General features: G+C 32.3%; 1 protein-coding gene across 3 annotated transcripts in view; it reads right to left on the bottom strand.

The window, feature by feature from the left end:
* TMTC3 (transmembrane O-mannosyltransferase targeting cadherins 3) overlaps window positions 1-25061 on the bottom strand; it is a 50370-nt gene that overhangs the window by 18943 nt on the left and 6366 nt on the right. For 2 of the 3 annotated variants that reach the window (XM_039869005.1, XM_039869004.1), the window contains 8 exons: window positions 23140-23356; window positions 20913-21131; window positions 16269-16368; window positions 12734-12849; window positions 12127-12299; window positions 6579-6831; window positions 1880-2028; window positions 72-192 (listed from right to left, as the gene is read on the bottom strand). In XM_039869005.1, the coding sequence (XP_039724939.1) occupies window positions 72-192; window positions 1880-2028; window positions 6579-6831; window positions 12127-12299; window positions 12734-12849; window positions 16269-16368; window positions 20913-21131; window positions 23140-23337 (1329 nt within the window). In that variant the 5' untranslated portion in view covers window positions 23338-23356. The remainder of the gene's footprint in view (window positions 1-71; window positions 193-1879; window positions 2029-6578; window positions 6832-12126; window positions 12300-12733; window positions 12850-16268; window positions 16369-20912; window positions 21132-23139; window positions 23357-25061) is intronic. The other variant, XM_039869006.1, reaches the window with a different exon arrangement.

The raw sequence follows: 25061 nt of genomic DNA, 5'->3' as shown, positions 1-25061 counted from the left end.
AAGTTAAAGCATTTTAGATATAGCTATAAGAAGTAATTGATGACATACTGTCATTCTGGATAATACTTTACCTTCAAGGCTGACATAAACAACGTATATTCAGACTCCCAATCCCAATTTCTGTGGAGTGTTTTTAAGGCATGAGTGAGTATCACCATAGACAGACAAACCCAGGATAACTTTTTTAATACACTGTTTTTGAGACAGAAACAAAACAAAAAAACATTGTCTATATCACCAAAAGCATTTTACCTTTTAGAACAGAGGTAAGAAATATGTTAAATATCTTCAAATGTTTGAATTTACTTTAAAGAATAGGGATAGCTCTAATAATCATCCAAATTCAGAGGGAACAACACTCAAAAAATTTAGGTATTATGAATACCATCTTCTACTTCAGTCTTCAGTTATATTAAGTATTCCAATATTTGACTTTATTTCAAAAGCTTTGTTGAGATTTAATAACAAAAAATAAAATCAGCTTTTAATTATGACTTTTCATATGTAGAGTCCTTTGTACCTTCATCTACAACTTGAATATTCTGCTTACAATTACGTATCGGACTGTCACAAAATTCTTAGAATCTAATTTTACATTGTAAAGCTAGATTTATTAAAAGTCATGGTAAACTTAACTCTTTATAAAATAGATGCAAATTACTTATACACTTTAGGCTAGTTTTGAGGGCTCAATTCCTCATCTATAAAAAGATGATTATACCTCAATAATCCCTATGGTCTAATTTAGTATTAATGTTCTGAGTCCATGTTTCTGTCCCGGTTATACAGTTTAATTTCTTTCATTTTAACAGATCCATTTAACCAGGATAGGAGGGTAACGATCAGAAAGTACATAGACATTGGAAGTAGTCAGATATCCATGTGAATGGAGACTCTGCTGTTTACTAGCTGTGTGGTCTTGTATAACTCAGGTAACCTGGATGAGCTTCAGTTTTAAAATTTGCAAAATAGAGTTAAGTAGTGTCAAGATTAAATGAAAAAAAAAAATCTAAAGGGTCTATCATGGCACCTGGCACATGGTAGGCATTCCCAATTTGGTAGTGATTATAACTAGATATGTGTGTGGAAGCTAAGAGAAAAGGTTTGGTAGATAGTAGTGAAAACTGTGAACATAGATGAGATCATCCAGAAAGAATATGCCATGTGAGAAAAATGGCTAGGAGTAGAACTCTGAGAAATAAAAAAAAATTTAAAAAGCAGGTATGGCAAGAAGAATCAGAGATTTGAGGCAGAAATGAACAGATGTGAAAGAGAATCGAGAGAAACTTTTTACAAATGCCAGGGAAATAAATTTTAAATTAAAAAAACTGACTAGATTTAGTTACTAGGAGGCAGGTTGTTATCTGTGTTAGTAGACGATATGATAACTATTCTGTTCCTTAACTGTTAGTTTAAGGCAATTAGGACATGGTGATTATGATGAAGATAGTATATGGTGATTATGATAAAGACAGTAATGATAGCAAGAAATTACAGACTGCTTACTATATACATTTTACATATCCTATTAACTCAATACAACTCACTCAAGTTAGTAAGACTATATCTTAGTTCACTGTATATGGAAGTGGCAATGGTCATTTTAACTTTAGTCTCAATAATATCCTTGTTTTCATTTGGGTCCAACTCAAAATATGTTATGTCTCAGGCTGTAAAATAAAATTACGTAAATATGAAGACCATAAGACTGCAGCAGGTGCTATAGAGCTTGACTAACTTGAATTACAGAAAAATGAGGAGACTATCAAGATGATAAACAAAATTTAAAAGTGTGACAAAATTGAACTAAATATTTTAAATACTTAAATGTATATTTGATTCTACAGTAAGCATTAAATGAACTAAAATATAAATTCACCTTTTGTTTGATATTTTCTGCCATCCATGGGCTACCAAAATACAGAACCCCATGCTAGGAACATATAATACTCGCTCAGCAACAACAAATCCAACTGGAAAAAAAAGGTTCGATGCAGGAATAAATGGTAATGCCATTAAACAAAGTGCCTACAAAGAAAAAGATAGTAAATTAAAAAGTATATGGACATTCAACAGTCAAATCCAAACATTTTATCCTTTAATTTGGATAATGTACTGGTGACCATTTTAAATAATACTATAAAGACTATTAATTTAAACCTAAAGAAGGCAACTTAGGGATGGTAACAACCAACAAAAATGTATGTCAACAGGTGAGATAAAGTCTTATTGAATGCTAACGCTTATAATTAAGGCTAATCCAATTAAGTAAAAAAAAAAAAAAAGCATTTTCTGAAAGCATCTAAAATAAGACTGATAATTTTTATACATATAATATGCATGTGGTAAAAATAAGTGGACAAAAAAAGATTTTAATAGGTTTAAACACCACAAAATCACAAAGGTTGACAAAATAGCTAAATGAGCCTGTTTTTATAATTTCAATATAGTAAGTAACCGCAGCATATTGGGAATTGATAAGCTGTTTCAGATAAGACAGTATACTACCACTTCTGTACCTCAGCATTATTTTGCATAATATTCTGATGAGTCACACATGTTTAACAGAGGCTTAGAATATGTATAAAAATAAAACTGCCCCTTTAAATCAAGTCTTTTATTCTTTTATTCTAAGGCTTCTAAGAAATTCTAATAAAAAATTCTAAAATTCTACCACTGTACATTATTTAAAAAAAAATTTTTTTTTGCCATTTTGAAAAGCATATGGTTTCTAGGTTATAAAGCCATTACAAAAGGTAGAATACAAATAACTACCACACAAATAACTTGTGGAAAGCAGCTGTCATCAGAACATGTTTCCATATTTTGTTACCCTGTTTTGTTTTATAGTACCTAATCGAATAAGTTGTTTCTTCAGCTCCGAAAGTCTGAGTCTTCTAACAGTTTGAGAGAAAAGAATGTCTTTTCTTTATTATACTTTAATAGTGAAATATAGATGCAGAGATGTCTCTACATTGAAAAGAATACTTTTTCCATGAATCACAACTTAATGATTTGTAATGAGGCAATATTGAATATGAAAAGCACTACCATCAAATTGCTTAGTATCATATCTATTTATGTCTGAAATTTTAATGTTTTCTTTTTTATTCAAAAAGAAATAACTCAACTTCTATTAGAAGTGCTTGATAAAAATAACCAGCTAGCTGTGAAACATATGTTTCTAACCATGTAATCCTTTTTTTTTTTAAAGAAAATATTCCCTATTAATTCATGGCTACACTAAAGCAAGTTCATTTGAAAGAACTGAGTTGTTAAATTGATCCAAAGATGCATCAGGGACTGATACATAAGCTACACAAAAAAGAAAAGCAATCTCTCAAAAAATCTACTGGTTTTTGGATAAAGAATGGTTGGATAATGATTATTAAGTTACTGAGAAGTTCTAATATGCTCTTTGTTAAGGTATGCCAACTTAGTTAAACAATGAGTAACACAATCTCCTTCTTCCAGTGATGTAAATTCTCTTTAAAAGGAAAGATGGTAGTAGAAAGAAAAAGAGTTAGGTAACAAATTTGTTTCACTTCTTACTTCCTATGCAACATAAGGTGACTGTTCACCTTGTGACTGCTTCTTTATAATACAATGGGGATTAATAATTATATTGCTGAGGTACTTATGACATCTTATTTAATAAGTGATTAACATAGTAAAGAGTACTTACTAGGTACTCTTTTGATCTACTTATCCCTTCTAGAGTTCTTCAAAAAATATCCCTATTAAAAATAGAATGTTTAAGACTATACTTAAAGCAGCTATACCTAAGGTCACAAATGTTCCTCTTTTTGCACATAAGATATAATTTATATAAATCTATATTTATTTCATTGACACTATCCTCTACTTTTTATTCAGCTTATATCACATATCATTTTTTTTTTATTTTCTAAAACTTTAAATTCATCTGCTCCTCCTTATATTACTTTTCTTTTAGCAGAACCTCAGCTTTGGATGTATTCTACCATATGTCTGCTTTGTCTGTATTTACTTGAGCAATAAAGCACTACAGCAGCTGCCAAGCTGAATAGATTAATCTCAAAAATCCATGATCACTAACTTCGAATTGACCATTAAGACTGCTCAGTATTCCTAGGGCTCTTTGATAGGTTCACTCTAACTTTCCTTGACTATTTTGAATCTTGACTATCTCAAACTTTCGACCCGTGTCACTTTCAGCAGGTGACCACACTTCCAAACTTAGAGAAAACTAAAGACATAAAACGAAACTCCCTTCAAGTCTGTCTAAACCTACTAGCATCCACATTCATGCTCATTTCCATCATTCCTGTACCATAAGGTATCTCCATGTATCTCAGGTCAAACTTGAGCTCTACATACCCCCACTCCACACAAATCTCACTATTAATTATCCCTTCTTTTATTTACTCAGCCACATACTTTCTACCTATTTTTAAACATACTCTTGCCTCTCAAATCCTTAAAAATATTCTCCTTTGACAACACATCTTTAAGTTACCACAACCATTCATTATGTTCCTCAGGTATAAAACAAATTCCCACACTCTAAGGAAAAGACTTTTGAAGCCATGGTAACGAGTAGTTGGTTTTCCATTTAATTAATCAATATTTCAACTTAAAAATATGTTTTTGTAAGCCAACCCATTAGTGATATCTCCTTGCTTCTAAAAGTCAGCCAACAGAGCGTTCCAATGAAAGTGATTCTAAGTGTGACTCAATCAATAGTCTCCCCCTGATCAACCACTCTCACCTCTGAAAGTCCACCAATTCTAGATCTCTATTTTTCCCCAAGTCCTATCTAAGTTCAGTAGTCTGTTACGCTTGAAGCCACTACCTAACTTGCAGTCTTCTTAGGCAGGCAATACATTCCAGCTTGTCTCATCTTCTGAAATATTCAATGTTAAATTACCTCAAAAGGTTATCTACACAAGCAACATTCACTTCCTCATCTCCTAATTAAATCACTCCACGGAAATAAATTTCGTTTAAGTCACTAACACACCTAAAAGAGGTCAAATCCAACTTTTCTACTTGACAGCATCTATTAGTGTTTACCATGGTCTTTCTTGAAACACTTTGCTATCTTTCTATCTGGTCTATCACCTACACAGGTTCATTCTCCTCTATGCATCTAAATATGAGTTTTTCAAGACCTACTTGTAGTCTTCTTCTCTTTCACTCTATTCAGCCTCTTAAACTATTTTCTAAGGCATGTATTATGTGTATGAATGAAATTCTAGGTACCAGCTTGTTACCATCCTTGAGAGAAGTGACAAATCCTAATTGAGAAAGAATGTTCTATAATCTCTCCATAGCTCTTCTCATAAACATCCTGGTTTCAATTACTATGCCAATCAATCAAATTTTGATGGGTAGCTTAGGTTTCTCCTCCTTTTTAGGTACAAAGTGATATTCAAATCTCTCCTAGGATGTTTCAAAGGTATCTCAGACTCAACAGATCAAAGGTAATAGTAAAGATGATCTACCCCAAACCCTATATTTTTTCAGTCTTTTCTGTATCTCAGAGATTGGCTTCAATTTTCTATAGAATTAAAGTTCCTTAGAAACAAGGATCCTTTATTTTTTCTTATTATCATATCCTTAGTGACTAAAATGCTGCCTGGTACATAGATTACAATAAAAACTTTTAACTGAATGAATAAATGACTCTAATGGCTCCAGTCAGAAATGAAATATTTGTGAAGTATTAAAAATACTTTCTGGCATATAGTAAATGCACAAAAGAGAATGTTAAAGATTACTGTTTTCAATAATTTAAAGGAAGAGGCATCAGAACTGTTATGAGTAAGAAGTGAGTAAGAAGGCAGAGTAAGAAAATTATAAAGAAACAGACTTCAGAAAAATAACAAAAGACTTTTCAAACAATCAGAGTTCTTTGAACATAGTAAGAAATACCGCAGGGAGTCATGAAAATCTTGCTATTGAGAACTGAAGAGCTATATATTTCTAGATGCATATCTTACAACAGGGGTCCCCAACCCCTGGGCCATGGACCTGTACGGAACCAGACCACACAGCAGGAGGTAAGCAGTGGGCCAGCCAGCGAAGTTTCATCTGTATTTACAGCTGCTCCTCAGTGCTAGAATTACCGCCTCAGCTCCACCTCAAATCATCAGGCATTAGACTCTCTGAAGAGCACAGGTCACTGGTGCCCAAAAGGTTGGGGACTGCTGTCCAAAAGGTTGGAGACTGCTGTCTTACACGACACTCTTCTCTGTGTCAAGGAAACCAAAAAGTATATAATATAACCCATTTCTTCAAAAAGTGTACAATCTAGTTAGGTAAAAGAAATATTAAAAAATTATGCCAAAAAGGATGCTGCATGATTTCAGAGTTCCTACCAATTAGAGAAATTTATAATCAGTTTTTGTTTTGTATGTTATATATATCAAATTATGCCTGCATATTAAATTTTGATATATAATTTTAGAAAAACCTAAAATAAGTACACAAATTAGGATAATGTTGAAAAAAAGATTGTTTCTAAAAAAAAATTGGATGGTCTCTTAAGTGATCAACAGGATGTAATATCATCTGAAAAATGAGCAGTCTCTTACCATTAAAACAGTCTTGGAGGAATCACCAGGGTATCTGAGACTGAATACTCCCAAAGCCCCCAAAAAGCAAAAGAAAGTAAATGTGGCAAGATTTCGAATATCTAGAAATGACTCTATAAGTGGTATTGTTCCCATGGTCCAATCACAGCAGAGCTCTGAAGGATTTAACAGAAGCCAGGCATTCACAGGAAGGAGGTAGTTAAAAGTTAGCTGCCTTGTAGGAGTGGGGCTTACAGCAGCTGGGTTATCAAACCTGTATGAAGGATGAAAAAAATGTCATTCAAACTGAAACACTTCTAAACACAAATTTAGTAAATAACATAAATAAAACATTGAACAATAATAAAAGCAATATTTTGTATGTAATTTGATTAAATAGAAAACAAATATTTTTTATGAATACCTCAGATTCTTGCCAGAGTTCAAACTGTCTAATCTTTATAAAATGTCTAGTTGAGAGTAATATTCATGAAGAACTGATTGAAGGGGAAGCAGGTTATTTCTAGTTAGTTATTAGCATAATTCATACATGCATACTATAATGAAACTCTGCAGAATACTTTCATTAAATTATGATTCTTATTAAAAGTAGAAAGTTTAATATCCATTGTTTTATTTGTTGTATGAACGCTTCTAAGAACACTAACCAATGTTCATCTACATGAATTTTCTTTTAGTTTTAATTGCTAATGAAAATTATGCTTTTAAAATTATTACGCTTTTCTCTTGTCACAGACAGAGAAAATTTTATAATTTATGAGCCTTTCCTCTTTGCTTACACTTCTAGGGAACTAAAAACCAAATTTCCAGTACAGAGTACAAACTGTATAGGCCTATGTAACATTTTATTTTTGTTCTACTTTTTCTCCCAGTATATATTCATACAAGCTTATTTCCTAGTTTGTATTTCCCCAGGCCATGATATACTTATACTTAATGTACAATTCATTAATTTAGTCTGTTTTCTGAAAACTAAGTCAAATCATATTTTAAAGCACATTTCAAATGAATAATTTAAGAATTTTAGTTCTTTAGGCTATTTCTAAATTTTACTGGCTATATTAACATGTAGTCCTCTAAAAACCAAATTTATCATTTTAAAATGAGTAAGTCAATGAAAAATCAACCTCTACCACTATTTGACTTGGTCTTCTTAAAACTATCAAATGGTTGATAAAAAGTAAATGCTACTTGACAAATTTTTTTTCATAATTGAATATCTATATATATATATGAAAAATAATAAATCTTGAGACTCAAGACTTGAATTCTCAAAATAACCAATAAAACTGAATACAAAGCTATCTTTTTTCCTATAATTCACAATTCAAAGTCCATTTTAGGATAGCTGATTTAATAATTGAACTGTAGGTAAAGAATTCATGTGAAAGCATATCAGATCATATTTTAATGAACTTTGCAGGGTAATGTAATAAAGTTTATGTATACAGACATATGTACTTACATATAACACCCCAAATACCCATCCAGACATACACAAAACAAATATATTCACACCTTATCAACCACATTTTTGTACTGTAGAATAGGAGATAGGACAACAAATTCTCTAATAAGAATGATAAACAGAACAGAACAAAAACACTGAAACTAAGAGGTAAAGAAGGAAATATAGAGTATATATTCGATTCAATGTATTTCCCATACTTTAATATTAAAATGAGTTGTTCAGTTTAGTATGGCTAGACGCAAAGGTAAAAGTTTAGGAAGTTGAAAAGCAATTATTCTTTAAAAAAAAATGCTACTGAGAAGGATAATTATATGAAAAATATCACAAAGACAGCATTGAACTTAAGATAATTAATTATCTGAACAAAATTTATTCTAACCAGGGCCAGCAAAGCACTATCATGGATAACAACATGAATAACATTTTGGCCTTTTGTTAGGGGGGAAAAAAAAAGATTCTTGCTTGTTATGTCAGTCACTTAAATAAAATTGAATAGAGAACTACTATAAATTTCATTTTAAATTTTAGGTGAAGAAGATGAAATGAAAAAAATACTAAATGTTAGAGTAGAAAAAAAATGATATGTAGATTGTTAAAATTTAGGATAACTTTTCCTTCTAGCCTTAAACAACTAAAAACTTGATAAGATATAAAACTTTTTTTTTTAACACACTGTGCATCACACAAAAGACAGTGGTACCTGAGAGAAGGAAGACAAATGAGGGGAGTCGGACCTGAAGAATTTAATCTGTGGAGCTGCAAAAGGGAACCTAGGTGGAGTCCTGTAGTATCTCTAAGTTGAGATGATGAAGCTGAGAGACCTAAGAGCCTAGTGGGCTGGAATTAGTAGGCAGAATATCATCAGCAAGAGGAAAGTTGCTGAGAAAGAAAACTGAGATCTGTAGGTATCTCTCCAGTTTTCAGAACTTATCAGCATAACTATGTGAGGAAATACTCGAGGTCAGTGCTGTGGGTTGAATCATACCTCCCTGAAATTAGTGTTTACCCAGCACCTTAGAACGAGATCTTATTTGGAAACAAGGTCTTTGCCATTGTATTTAGTGAAATTAAGATGAGGTCACACTGGATTAGGGTGTCTTAAATCCAATGACTGGTGTTCTTACATGAAGAAGAGAGAATACAGAACAGTTACAGAAAAGAAGGCCAGGTGAAGATGAAGCAGAGTCGATGATACAGCAACATGGCAAAGAATGCCAAAGACACCAGCAATCACCCAGAAGCTTGGAAAGGGACATAGAACAGATTCTTCCTCAGAGCCTTCAACTGAGCTGACACCTTGATTTTGGACTTCTGGCCTCCAGCACTGTGATAATAAATTTCTGCTGCTTTCAGCCACCCAGTTTCTGGTAATTTGTTGTAGCAGCCCTAGGGAAACTAACATGATTAGGAAAGTACCTCCTGACAAGATTAGATAAAAATTCCCAAATATCATACAGAACTGAGAATAGTTCCGCAGCAGCCAGAGTAGAAATCCTCATAACTCAGTCCATCAGGGAGTCTTGTGTCAGTAATGGAGCAAAGTTAGTCCTAACCTTGATGCTGCTGTGATCTCACAAAACAAAACTTAAAAGCAAGGCTAGAAGATGAAATTTTTTTTTTTTTTTAAATAAATGCATCCCAGAAAAAAGCTCCAAAATATTTATAGGAATACATTAATGATTCACATATGGCATCTCTTAAAAATTACCAGGCATGGGAAGAAATAGAAAAATACAATTCAAGAGGAGAAAAACTATTCTTCTAAACTGACTAAGAAATGACACAGATAATAAAATTAGTAGACTAACTTTAAGAACTTTAAAGCACTAGAACATGCAGAGACATGGAACACATTAAAATAAAGGCCAAAATAAAACTTTTAGAGATGAAAACAAATGAGATGAAAAATAACTAGAAGAAATTAAGGGCCCATTAGACACTGAAGAAAAAAGGTTAGTGAACCTGAAGGCATAGCGAAACAACAACAACAACAACAACAACAACAAACTAAACAACAACACAAAAAACAGCCCACAATGAAAATAGTGGAAAATAGTTTTGAGTGAGAGAATAAACAGAGCATTAGTGTGACAACTTCAAGAAGCCTAATATACATGTAATTGGAATTCCAGAGGAAGACAGGAGAGAGAAGACAGAAAAAATATTTCAAGCATACCTAAAAATTTTCCAAAATATATATAAAGTAAAACCGATAGAGTCTAAAGAGTTCAATTAACTCAAGCACAAGAAACAAGAAGATAAAATAAACAGTGACTGGAAGTTTGTCCCTTTGGACCATCATCACTCAAACTTTCAGTTATAATATGAGTAAGCCCTGGTGTACATAACACTGTATTATATATTTAAAAGTTAAGAGAGTACATGTTAAAAGTTTTTATCATAAGACAAAAAATCTGTTTGTAATTATATATGGTGATGGATGTTAATTAAACTTATGGTAATCATTTGTCTTTCTATATATCAAATTATTATGTTATACATCTAAAACTAATACAATGATATATGTCACTTAAGTCTCAAAAAAATAAAGAGAAGAGAAACATTGATAAAGAGAAAATACTAAAATACTAAAAGTGTCATAGGAAATGACATACTACATGCAGAAGCAAAAAGAATGATAGAATCTTTTCCACGGAAAACAGTTTAAGACAGAAAATGGCAAAATAACATTTTTATAGTACTGAATGAAAAATAGTCAATGTAGAATTGTGTACTTAGGCATAATATTGTTCAAAAATAAAGGCAAAATAAAGATACTGTTATATATGAAAGCTAAAAGAATTGATCACCAGCAGACCTGTATGTCAAGAAATTTTAAAGTCCTTCAGTCACAAAGAAAAATGTTACCAGTTGAAGATCTTGATCTAATAAAGAAATGAAGAACACCAGAAATGGTAACTCTATGTATCAATATCAAGGGCTTTTAAAAATTATTTAACTCTCTTCCAAAGATAATTGTTTAAAGCAGAAAATAACAACAAAGTATACTGAAGGAAAATGCATATAAATACCACAAAGAATAAGTCCTTATTTATAACAATTTTATATATTTACATAAGAATTTATTTATTATACATATGCTTATACTACATATGCTAACATTTATACTATATATACTTGCAATTATAATATTCCTTGAAGATAAACTGCGATAAACAAAGGATGTATACCAAAAAAGCCTAAACCAATCACTAAAAGAAATCATAGCAAAGATTTATAGTTAATAAGCCAATAAGGAGATAAAAATGGAATAAAAAAAAATCCAAAAGAAGGAAGAAAGAGAGAAAAACAGGAACAAAGAGATGGGGCAAAGAAAACAATTAGCAAGATGGGAGGTTCACATCAATTAATCATACTAAATGTAAAAAGTTGAAACACCTCAATTAAAAGATATTATCTGACCAAACAAAAAAGGAAGACCCAAATATATGCAGCCTATAAGATATCCACTTTAAATATAATGATATAGATGTAAAACAAGTAAAAGCACGAAAAAAGATAAACTATGTGACACTAACGAAACATAGCTTGGGTGGCTGGCTATATTAAGAACATGTAAACTTCTGAGTGAAGACTATTATTTGGGATAGAGAAGCTCATTTAATAATAATAAAGGGATCAATTTATCAAGAGGAAATTGTAATTCTAAATGTTTATGCACTTCATAATAAGAGTTTTAAAACACATGAAGCAAAAATTAATTCAACTGCAAGGAAAAATAGACAAATCTACAATTATAGTCAGAAATTTCAACGCTCTTAATTACTAATAGAACAAGCAGACAAAAATCACTAAGGATATAGAAGATTTAACACTTAACCAATTTGAGGATCACTATTATTTTGATTGTGGTAGTTGAGTGTACACATTATCTCAAAATTTATTAATTTGTACATTTTAAGTATATGCAGGTTTTTAAAAAATATTATTACTCAATAAAGCTGTTAAAAACCCTCAATGAAAATCAAAGACTTTCTGAAATATTTATAATCACTTAAAAATCTAAAGATAATTTTAAAAGGATGGAAAAACAACAAAAAACAATAGAATTCATACCTGGTAAATACTGGAAGTTGGGATTGAATAACCTGGACTCTAATCACAACAAGTAATAGTGTACTGAACATCAAAACAATGAGTTTTATTAGTGTCTGCAGCATAGAAAATGGAATGCCACCCTTTCCACGGAGAAACTGTCCAGCAGTAGTACATAATAATGGCAGAGTATACTGGGAAAGGAAAAAAAGTTTTAAATAAATAAAAATATACTACAGTGTTTTCAATAATGGAGTACTTTCTAAATGAAGACAGAAATTGACCATGATAAAATCAATATGGAACAGTCTGTGAAAATGATAAAGGATAAAACTGAAACCACTAATCTTACCAATAATTAATAATATTGTACAATATTACTGTGTATTTTTCCAAGTTACTTAACAATTCCGTTATTGATACTTGAAAATCAGTCTTTTAAAAGCTGAAAGTGTTTTAAAACATTAATTTTCAGTGAGTATAGGAAAAACATGCATATTTCTTGCAAATTTTTGGTATCATTGGCAAACAGATTTATAAAATGATATACTTAGAAAATAAGTTTATTATAGCAAATAGGATTCAAATGGGAAAAAAGATAGCGACCAGAAAATTTATTTCTCCTTACCCCCTGGGCAATAAATACTTCATACACACAGCAAATTCCCACAACTGTTATTCCTTGTTCTTTACACAATGTTGCAACAGCCACTAAGAACACAGTCAATGCAATTGGAGTCCACACTGCAATTTAAGAACAGAAAAATATAAAACTACACAAAACAATTTTATAATATCACAAAAGGATATTTTAAGATAGACAACTATTACGCATTACTAAAAAACTTTACTTATGATTCTATATTCATATTTGCATTATTTACCATTGACATACCTTATATTTTAAAATGTATTTAAATGGTAATTTTTGCTTTAAATATTCAAAACGAAACATAAAACAAAATTTGAACTAAAAAATTTTTTGTAGAAAGGAAAATTATCTAACCAATACTAACTTTTAAAGTAGGGTAGACAATATAGAGAAGAGAAACGTTAAAGCTTGAATGTCATGATTAAAGAACTATCAATTTGAAATAAGAATAAATAACTAAAACTGTCAGACAAGTGTCAAATACTTCATTTATTAAAAACTTGAAACTGAAAACTACTGGACAAAATAGAGTACTATCGTACTAACAAAGAACTATAAAAACAAACAGGTTAATAAGCATTTAAATTAATACTATTCTTTTAAAAACTCACAATAGAATATTCGCAAGTTCTACTTAAATAAAAAACTTACTTTATCGACTTTAAGTAAATATCCACTACTTAGTAGTAATGTGATTAAAGAAAAATGAATTGTGAGAGTAATTCTAGATCTACTACTAACTTAAGTTGCTTTGTGACTTTGGGGAATTGTTCTGAGCTTCAGTTTTCTTATTGGAAAATATCATCTCTTTTTTTTCCAGTTAAAAAAGAAAAAGCTAGTATGATTGTGTGACCTCAGTTTTTATTAAGAATATTAATCAAAGCAAAAACTCAAATAATTGACTTAAATCCAGGAGTAAATAAGAACACAACTCTGAATCTAATATATTTTCTTTTGGCATTGTGCTTAATGCAGAAACTTGTCTATTTTTGAAATTGTGTTTTAATTTTAAAGTACTCTATAAACTAAAATGACTGAAAGGAAAAACAACTTTAAAAAACCCCAAAACAGTGGTGGGGATAGTAAGTATAATTGTATTCTTTGCTCAAAAAAAGTGTCATATTCTAGTTAGACCAAAATCATCAATGTTAATGGACTAGATTATACCAAGGGCTGAAATATCATGCTAAATTCAACAAGAATTTCATAAAGGAAATAAATTAGTATATGATTATTTATACAACAAGTTGAACCTAAAGTTGGATTTTGAAGGATATCTAGGACATGAAAAAATTGGGAAAGGAGTACACATGAGTAAAGGAGTAAAGGAGGAATAAGCTTGGCAGATGAATGATATGGAGAATAAAAAACCCGGTGGTTATAGATATATTAAAAATTAGTAGAAAATAATGATTTTGAAAACTTATTTAAAAATATATCAAGTGTTTATATGACCAGTAAAATCTCATTTATACGGTCATTAAATCAAAAAATCACCCTATGCATAAGAGGGCAGATATAATCGTACCCATTTTAAAGACGAGGAAAGAATTTTGGAGGTTTAAAAATAGTTGTGAACCATAAAGAGACTATGACCTGAACTTGGTTCTTTTCATACTAAATTCAGAGAATCATCCTAATTTATATTTCCACTACAAGGAAGAGAAAGCAAATGGTTGCCTTCCATAATGTTGGATTCAATCTCAGCAACTAATAGCTCTAATAAAGGCAAAGCTTTACTGAAACCAGTTACTTCAGTTCTTCAATTCTTAGTTATAAATTGATTTTTATAATCGGATCTCTGCAGTTAAAGTTACCATGCGTGATTTTGTCCAAATACCTCTGCTAAATAAGTTAACCAAACAAAAAAATCTCTAAGTACAGTTATTTCAATCATTAAAATCAAATCCAATTTCAAAGTATAGGTTACTAATTTTACATGTGTAAAGATAACATACTTTCAGCAATCATGTATTCAAATAGTTATTTTAAGTATCTACTATATTTTGTGATGGAGAGTGATGATAAACAAGTAAAGATATATTTTGTCAAACAGTGACCTAAGCGTTACAGAGAAAAATATAAGATGAAGAGAAATAAAAACGAGTGAGGGAGAAAAGTGGTGCTCATGACATTTGAGCAGAAACCCAAAGTAATGGAAAAGCAACTGCAAAGGCCCTGAGATGGATCATGCTTATAAAAAAGACAGGAGAATGAATAACTTGGAATTTAAAGTGATTAAATAATTACAAAGTAAAAATCACTGCATAGTACAACATACATTAGACAGACGGGGGACATAAAGATGATGATGAAACTATCTGTAGTCTCAAGCATAAAATTATGTAATGTGGAATAAGAAGCAGCATAAGTGTTAAGAGGATAGAGAGGTCCAAAGCAGGTTTCAGCACCTTTTCAATTAGAATTTAAAATATAATACATTTATGTACTTGACCATTTCCTCAACAAATATATACTGAACACGTACTATGTACCAGGAACCATTCTAGGAAATGGAGAGAAAGTTATCTACCTAAATGAAGGTTATATTCTATTGCGAAAGAAGAAACAATAAGAAAAAGAAATATGTAAATCATGTATTTTCAGGTTAGAAATGAGTCTTTTGAGAAACGCAGGTTAAAGGGGAAAGAAAGTAACATATTTGGTTTTTGTTTTGGTGAAGTGGTGAACCAGCATGATCCACTGGCTCCTTTCCCAAAAATCAACCCTCGAAGATCGAGAGGAACTGTGGCTTCAAAGATATTAAAAACAAAACAAAACAAAACAAAAAACACAACTCAAAACACTAATTCTTGGACATTGAAGGTTATCTTAAATGTGTCTGTGGGGGTATTATGAAAGACTGCATCTAAAGCAGAAGAGTGAGAAAAAATTTAACTTCTGCTCTAGCCAATCCAGACTGCCTTGGATAGATCACTGTCTGCTCCTTTATTGTAGAATCTGCAGCTACACTAGCTTCTGAGTGTCCATGTGGTTAAATCAGAGCATTTCACAAGGTTCACTGAGTTAAAAAGTAGGTTTTATTTTAAAAGGTACAAATTGGCCAACCACTCTTAGGCAGTCATTTGTACACACACATCCCATCTAAATGCAGAGGAATGGTGGACTGACCTTTTAATTTTGCTTAAACAATATAATTCACAGCCTTCAGAGATGTTATTTATCCACAGAAAGACAACTAAAGTATTGGTACTTGTATCATTTATAGGTAATAGCTGATGGAACTAAGAATGACTCTAAAAATCCTATGTTCTAGGGTAATTTTTAAAAAGTTAGATCATAAAAATTTTGATAGTCATGATAAAATATAGACTATACTCAAAAAATTTTAATGACATTGCATACTTTCATAAGTCCATACATGCTAACGTAGTATAATATGTAAAGACAAACCGCAAGTGTAGCATGTTACTTAGATGCACTAAAAGTAAATAAAATTACTTGATCAAGTTTTACAGCTATAGAAAAAAATTAAATACTAGATATTTACCTATGGAATTATCTGGTCCTTTTGATTTGGTATATGACAAAAATGCAGCTAGAAAAAAGATAGATGACAAAAGTTCTGCTCTTCCCACAACACCTGTTACCTAGGAAAGGAAAGGAGTGGAGGTCACATTAATGAAGAGCATCTTGAAAATTTAACTATATATAATAGCAACAGCACTTTAACTAGAAACTAAATTGCTATAACTTTTCAACTGTACATTTTTCTTAGACATTCTTTGAGTGCCCTCATGTGGTGAATTTGTAGATCTTCCATAAAAATAAATTTATCAGAGATTCAGTTCTTTTATTAGCACTACTATTTTGAAGTAGTTACATACACAAGAAGTTGCAAAAAGGGTACAGAGATCCCCTGTAATATTATATAATTATTGTACAATGTTTAGAATAGTTCTTAATATAAAATAAGAAAAAAACTAAATACTTGTTACATATTCTCTTAAAATACAAGTGTTCTTAATATACGAGGTACTATTAAGTTACATCTCATAATAAACCTGCAAATTCAAATTTAAAAAGATAATGTTGAAAGTCCGTTTAAATTCTAGAAATTTAAATATAAAACACCAAGCCTCTCCCTTAAAATATTCTGAATTCACTGCAAAATTTAAAGCAACCTATCATTTTTCTAAGTTTATGGAAAAAAGCCTGTCTAGCTAGACACCACAAAAGGTTCAAGTAGTGGCAGAGACACACAATCTCCCTCCAACCCATCCCCACACACACACACACACACACACACACACACACACACACACACACACACACACTTTAAACATAATCTTTTGGTTTCAACCAAAATGAAATAATTGAACAGAGTCTTCTTTGTCCTGCTAAGAGGCAATTCTGGAGTTTCCAGATTAATAGGAAAAAGAGTTTGAGTATGACTTGGTAGGTAGGGGCTGACCAACACATGGCAACAGCAGAGACAGTTCACAATTTTGAAACACATGGAAATGACAGTATGAAACTACTGAATATCATCATTTGTTAGGATGTCTGTTCATGTTTGCAAATATTTTGATATATTTTCATCCCTTACTTAAACTCGCCTTATTATTTTCTGTCCTCTGAAACACAAACAAGGCCAAACTGACAAATATTTAAAATCTACATGCATGAAATAATTAGCAAAGGATAGAACTGTATTCATTTACATGTTACATTACTAATGCTAATACTCATCATATGTTCTTGAATAAGAAATGTTTATATTTCAAACTTTTAAATTAATTTTTTTTAATTCTAAAAGTTATCATTTACTTAACCAAGAATCATTAATACAAAATTTTAGATCCTGGAGGTTCTAGGAAGTATACTTGAATTTTTTTTCCTGTCTTATTGAAATATAATAGACAATTAGTTGCTTGTATTTACATGTACAATTCAATTAGTTTTTTTCTCAATTATATTTGGCATGTAATATGTCAGTTTTTTCTATAGCATAGTGATCAGAGATCCACATAATTCGCAAAGTGATCACCCCACTAAATCTAGTACCCCTCTTCCCCCTTACGTATTTATTAATTAGCCATCTTCCCCATGCTACACTCTACATCTCCATGCCTATTATGCAACTATCCTTTTGTACCTCTTAATCCCTTTGCCTTTTTTCCCCGTCTTCCCCATCCCCTTCCCATCTAGTAGCCCTCAAAATATTCTCTGTATCTATGAATTTCCGTTTGTTATTGTTGATTTTGTCCTTTAGATTCCACATGTACGTGGAATCATGCGATACTACCCAACCCATTTCGTTCACTGCAATACCCTCTAGGTTCATCAAGGCACTTTCTCCATTCCCTTCTTTTTAGTCTGTGTTTTTTAATCCAAAGTGAGTCTCTTGTAGGCAGCATATGTAGCAGTCCTATTTTCTTATCCTTTCAGCCACTCTTTTGGTTGGAGCACTTAATTCTTTTCCATTTAAGGTATTTGTTGATAGAAATGTAGTTATTACCATCCTTTATTCCTGTTTTTGATACATGTTCTTTCTTCTTAAAGAAGTCCTTCCAACATTTCCTGAATAGCTTGGTATTGATAAATTCCTCTAGCTTATTTTTGTCTGAGAAACTCTTTATCTGTCCTTCAAATTCAAATGATATCTTTGCTGGATAAAGTATTCTTGGTTGTAGATCCTGGGTCTTCATCACATCGAATATTTTGTGCCAAGCCCTTCTGTCCTACATAGTTTCTTTTGAGAAATCAGCTGCAGTCTTATGAGTGCTCCCTTGTACGTAACTGCTTTTCTCTTGCTGCTTTTAAGATTCTCTCATTGTATTTAACCTTTGGCATTTTAATTATGTGTCTTGGTGTGGGCCTCTTTGGGTTCCTGGTTTTTAGGACTCTCAGAGCTGCCCAGGGTTTTATATCTATTTCCTTCATGAGGTTAGGGAAGATTTCCATCATTTCTTCAAATAGCTCTTCAACGTCTTGTTTTCCTTCAGGTACCCCTATGACATTTTTACCTTTAATAGTGTCCTGTAAGTTCCTTAAATTATTATTTTAGTCTTGGCTTCTTTTTTCTTGCCATTGTGATTGAGTTTCCTTGGCTTTCCCATTCTCTATTTATGTCAATCACCTTCACTCTTGTTCCATTTAATATACTTTTCATCTCAGATAATGTGTTCATTTCTGACTGGTTCCCTTTTATAATTTCCATTTTTAAAAAATTTTTTTATTTTAATTAGTTTCAAGTATACAGTACACTGTTTAGACATCTATATAGTTTGTAAAATGATCCCAATTGCTCCCTCTCTCCCAACCCTCCACCTAACCAACATATTAACGCTAACTGCATTCCCTAGGCTATGCCCCATCCCCATGACCATCATGAGCTACTACTCTGTACTTCTTTAACCCCTTACCCCATTCTTCTAGGCCCCCAAAGCCCCCTCCCCTCTGTCCGGCACCAAATTGTCCACTATATTTGTGAGTCTGTTTTTGATTAGTTTGTTCTTTTTATCCCTTAGATTCTGCATATAAGTGAAATCATATAGTGTTTATCTTTCTCTGACTTAAATACCTTCTAGGTTCATCAAAGCAATATCTTTTTCCATCCCCTTCCTTTTCATATGTAGGGGTCTTGTTTAATCCTTTCAGCCACTCTATCTTTTGGTTGGAACACTTAATTCATTTCCATTTAAGGTACTTATTGATAGGAATGTAGTGGTTACTATTCTTTATTCCTGTTTTTGATACATGTTTTTTTCTTCTTAAAGAGGTCCCTCCAACATTTCCTGTCTAGCTTAGTGGTGATAAATTCCTTTAGCTATTTTTGTCTGGGAAGCTCTTTATTGTCCTTAAACTCTAAATGCTAACTTTGCTGGATAAATTATTCTTGGTTGTAGATCTTGGGTCTTCATCCTCCTTTTCCATTTTTGTTTTTTATCTCTTTGCTAAAGTTCTCACTGAATTCATCTACATTTCTCCTAAGTTCATGAGTGTCTTTATAACCAGTGTTTTGAACTCTGCATCTGTCAGATTGCTTGACTCTATTATTTCTGGATCTCTGCTCTCTTCTGTCATATGGTTTCTGCTTCTTTTTCTTCCCATTTTGGCTACCTGTGTCTGTTTCTATGTACTAAGCAAAGCTCCTAAGTCTCCTGGTCTTATTAGTGTGGATTTGTGAAGTCGATGTCTAGTGGCACAGTCCTGAGAGGGGTTCAGCTGCAGGCCAAACTTAGCCCAAGCCTCTACCTCTCTGGGGCCACCTGTCAAGATTCAGCAAGCAATCCACAGATGCTGTGATTACAGTTGTCTCACAAGGCCATACCAGAAACCGAGGGCAGCTGTCTACAGTGTGAGTACAGGTGTTGCTCAGCAAAGAGCATCTGCCCCCTGAGGATACACCTGAATGTGGCTTGGGTGGGGCCATGAGTTAGAGGAGCCAGAGTTTCAGGGAATCCTCTGGGTGGAGTGACCTGTTATCCAGTTTGATGCCATATCAGTTATGGAGGTGCTGAGTTTGCACAATGGGAGCGGGGAGGGCTCAAAGAGAAACAATGGATACCGCTGGCACTTCTGTACAGAGTAAGTCTTGCCTAAGCCCTCACTCCGATAACTCAGTGTCCGCTCCCGTAAGTCTCTGGTGCTCAGAGCGAGCAGTTCCATCACCGTGGAAGTCTGCTCGTGGATGCGGCCCCTTTAAGAGGCATCTGCAGCTGCCGCTGCTATGGCCTCAGTCCCTCTTAGCTGCTCGGTGGTCAGCCTTGCATCCTTGCCCCATTCTACCTCCTCCTGTTGCAGGGTGATTTCTTATTTGTCTCCCTAATTGTTAGGTTTGTTCATCTAGATCCCACGTGATTTTCTTTGCTGTTTGCTCCTTGTTTGTGTCACAACTTTGATTTGGTTGCCAGATTTGATTTGATTTGATTTGATTTGGTTGCCAGATTTGATTTGATTTGATTTTATCACCTATACTTTTTCCCCTAAATTAAAAAACTTTATGTAGTAGGAAGTTAAGACTCTATTCACTGGAGAGTTAAGGCTTATTACAGTAATTTTAGGGTCTTCAAATATTTGGATTAAAGTCAGGGTTAAATATTTTTCTTAAAAATATATACCATTATAATCATTGTGTCGGCACTGTAAAAAAAAGATGAAATAAACATTAATTTACAGTTTTACTTACTGCTTCTGTGTGTACTGGGTGCACTGCAAAAAGTAAAGAAGCAATCACACTACTCTTGTTGTCCAGAAAAAGTCTGCAGACTTTAAGAAATATCACACTGACTGCAGCATGAAAAATCATATTTAGGAGATGATATGACATTGGTTTCAGTTCACTAAACAGATAATTTAGGCGAAATGTCAATACTGTTAAGGGACGATAAGACTTGTGACTTCTCTCCTAAGGGAGAAAACAATCATCGATTACTGAAGTATCTTGGTCCTTCTGGGTATACAAACTAATCATTTTATTTACTAGTAAAAGTATATTTGGCTAAGAAATAACAATAAAATAAAGGAATGCCCAAGAATAACACAAACATAAAAGACAGTTTTATAATCTGTGTTTCCTATTTCTTCAGTTCAAAAACTAGGCAACTTCCTCTCTGATATGTAGTGTTCAAGAGAAGTAACAGTAGAGTAAGAGCATTTGACTATTCATTCCTCTTAAATATAGAAATTTTAAAAAAGAGTAGGAAGATAGTGGCATTAAGTTTGAGCATAGGATGCTCTCCAAAGCCTGCTCCCCAAATTACTACTAATACAAGCATTTTCTTACTGCTGGCTAGACCCTCAACTGGAAATAAAATGGAATGCTTACTAGTACAGTTTAAATAGTAAAAACAAAAAATACTGTTAGTTGTTTCATGAAAAAACACCTCCATAAATCCGAATATATTAAACCAAAAATCCCCAAAGTAATACAAGAGCAAAACTTTTCTAAGAATAAGAGAATAGACATCTTTGTTACTATAGTCTCTATTGGCAGTAAATCAAATTTCAAATAAAGTACCGAATTTCTTAATAAACCAGAAGTTACATATAACCAGAAATTTTTTTTACTTTAGACAAAATCAAATCAAATTTAAGAATAAAACATACAGATGAAAAATACATAAAATATTATCCTTCTTTAACAGCTACATTGGCACAAAAATCCTTACAAAGTTTTGGATGCCTGCACAGGCTTCCAGGCTATCATTACTTGATGATATCAATGATTAGGTCTTTGTGCTAATTCCAGGCTTGCCCAGAAACCTTATGGCATACAAATATTCAAAATCTCAATGTCATGATTAAAATCACAAGAGACACTGCCATAAGACGGGGAAATGGGCACATATTTCTGGGGGTCTCTGGTGATAAAGGGTAGGGGTCTAGGGAAATCAATTATCTAGAAAATAATGTATAATTTGACATTTTCCTCTCGTTATCAAAAGATTTATTTTTTTTTTAAAGGCTAGAATTGAGTGAGAACAGTAAGGCTGCAGAAAAATAAAGTCTGCTTATTTTAATAAGAAAAACTACTTATCATGTGCTTGTGACTAGGGGAATGATTACATTTCCATGCTTGAGAAACTTTCAAATTTGGAAAATGTGGAAATAGGCCATGAGTGATGACTGTCAAAATATATGAGAATGTTATATATTATGTTTCAACAGTGCCGGGTACTGTAGATAATCAATTTATTTATCCTCAAGGTATTATTATTTTATAGATTAGGAAAGTGACATGCCATCTAAAAGCTTTATTCTCACCTATTTCACACAGCTATTGTATAATAGAACTAAAATTAGAATACAATCAATATGATCCCAAACTGACAAAGATTTAATCTCAGTTTAACTCTGACCTTCAAAATACAATATTTTATACTGAGTTCTCAATATAAAATCAAAATAACTATTAGGTAAGAGATATGACACATTTAAAATTTATAATAAATCACTTTTTTTCCTGCAGAAAAATTGGAGATATGTTTACTTATAAATTTTACCCTTAAAGTCTAACTCATATTAAGGTTATGTGTATTTTTAAATGGTTAAATCTACCACAAGTAGTCATCTCTTTTGCCTCACTCACAAGAGACAAAAAAGAGAAATAAAGTCACTTAGCAAGAAAAAGACTTGTATTGCATCTATTGTTTCCCTAACACATTTGCTTTTCACACATACATGTTAAAAAGATTAAGTAAAGGTATGTAGCTAAGGGAAAAACAAGTACTACTTTAAAGAAGATAATCTTCAACTCCCTAGCTAATATATTACAAACATGTTATAGCTCATAAAATTTTGTGGAGAAAATCCATTAATTGCTATGATGACATGGTTGACAGAGAATAAGGAGTAATAAACTACCAAAATATTTTAAAATCTGAGATTCATGTAAGTAATACATAATTACTTACCTCAGACATAGGGGTTCCCCAGAAATCATTCTGAAATAAAGTTTTTAAAGGTGTAGATGGATGCAGATCTTTATTATCTAGTATTGCTGAAACATCATCAAAAACAAAACCACAAAAGAGGCTGTTCCAATAGCAGGCAGTAACCACACCTACTATTAAGGTTACTTCTTTGAGGTTAATATCAGCCATCTTTGCCATAAGCACTTGTACACAAAATCTGCAGAAAAAAAATTGTGAAGATAAAATGAAATAAGCAACATGGTTTTTTTTGAAATAAATAAATTTAATGAAGGATAAGTAAAATAAATATTAAATGCTAATTCTTCCAGAGAAGTAATTCTTCGAGGCTCAGCTCAAATATCACCACCCCCCCAAGAAGGATTAACTGATTACCTCTCCTTTATTCCTAAGAATTAATTGCTCCCTCAGTTGTGTTTTCAAACTTCTATTACAGTCCTTTATCTCATTTAATCTTTGGATGTATCTCTCTAGCTAATAAGATAGTGAACTCCTTAGTAACTGTCGCAGGTCAGGTTACCTGGGAATATATATATATATATATATATATATATATATATATATATATATATATATATAAAGATAACACTAAAAAAACTAGTAGGATATGCTCTAGCCGTACCTATATGAATCTTGTGAGAAAACGAATATTTGAAAAGACACCAATCATGGGTTTTCTGAAATGTAGAGGAAGCTTACATTTTAATATTTTATAAATCTAAAAATTATTACCTAAATTAGGGCCCAAATTGTAGCCTGCAGCCTTGCTCAGTTTGATCAAAAGCCTTTCAAAAATATTTGTCGTGAATGCCTTTACCCTAGGCAGTTAAACACAGTCCTATTGTCTTTCAGCCAGATAGATTTATTTGATTGATTTGTTATCTACTTGGCCTTTGGGGTATATGAGTTTATAATCCAGAACTAAATCCTGGTTTTCTTTTTTCTCATTAATCAATCTAGAGAATGAATGAGCTTTATACAAGACAATCTACAATTAAGTCATTGCTTAGAAAGGATTCATTTAAAGAATGATTTAGAGTAGAAAGGACTATATGGACTGGAAAATAGTGAAGAATCAATCCTAGGATAAAAATAAGGCTGAAAGGTACTTTATACTTTCCTTGAGTAGTATCATTAGCATCATTTCAGTGTTATCGCTTGTAGAGGGCCAAATAATGGCCCCCCAAATTGTCCATATCCAAATTCCATCAACCTGTGAATATGTTACCTTACATGCAAAAGACTTTACAGCTGTGATTAAATTGAGGATTTTGAGATGAGATTATCCTGGGTGGGCCAATTCAATAGCAAGAGACCTTATGAATAAAAGGAGTTAAGAGTCTAAAAGCAGAGGGCCCAGTGATATATTATGTCTGGCTGGAGATGACAAGCCAAGGAATGACAGCCTCTAGTAGCTGAAAAAGACAAAGAAACACACTTTTCATTAGTTTCCAAAAAACTCACAGCCCTACTGACATCTCAGTTTTAGTCTAGCGAGATCCATTTTGCACTTCTCATCTACAGAATTGGAAAATAATGTCTTATTTTAAGCTATTATGTTTGTGATAATTTGTTACAGTAGCAATAGAAAACTAATACATCACTGAAAGAGCTAGATGATCTGAGTCCTGAGGTATATCTTAGGAGTTCCGGTCAGATCAAAGAGGAAGAATACGGTAGAAAGGGTTGGTAGAGATTTAAAATCATATGCAAGATTTTGTGGACGAACAAGGAGGTGTGTGCAAGTTCGCTGACCAAAAATAACCTCACAGGTAATCTGATCATAAATTCCAAACTGGAAAGGTTATGGTGGGGTCATGCTCCAGGCCTATAAAAGGTTAATCTGCACCTTAAATAAACCCTGTCCATTGTTTTTGTGCACACTTTTGAAATGCCTCGTTTTC

The sequence above is a fragment of the Pteropus medius genome, unplaced genomic scaffold (assembly GCF_902729225.1).
Source record: "Pteropus medius unplaced genomic scaffold, Ma_sr-lr_union100, whole genome shotgun sequence".
In the NCBI taxonomy this organism is placed as follows: domain Eukaryota; kingdom Metazoa; phylum Chordata; class Mammalia; order Chiroptera; family Pteropodidae; genus Pteropus; species Pteropus medius.
The sequence above is the reverse complement of the archived record's forward strand: the minus strand, read 5'-3'. Positions and strand labels throughout refer to the sequence as shown.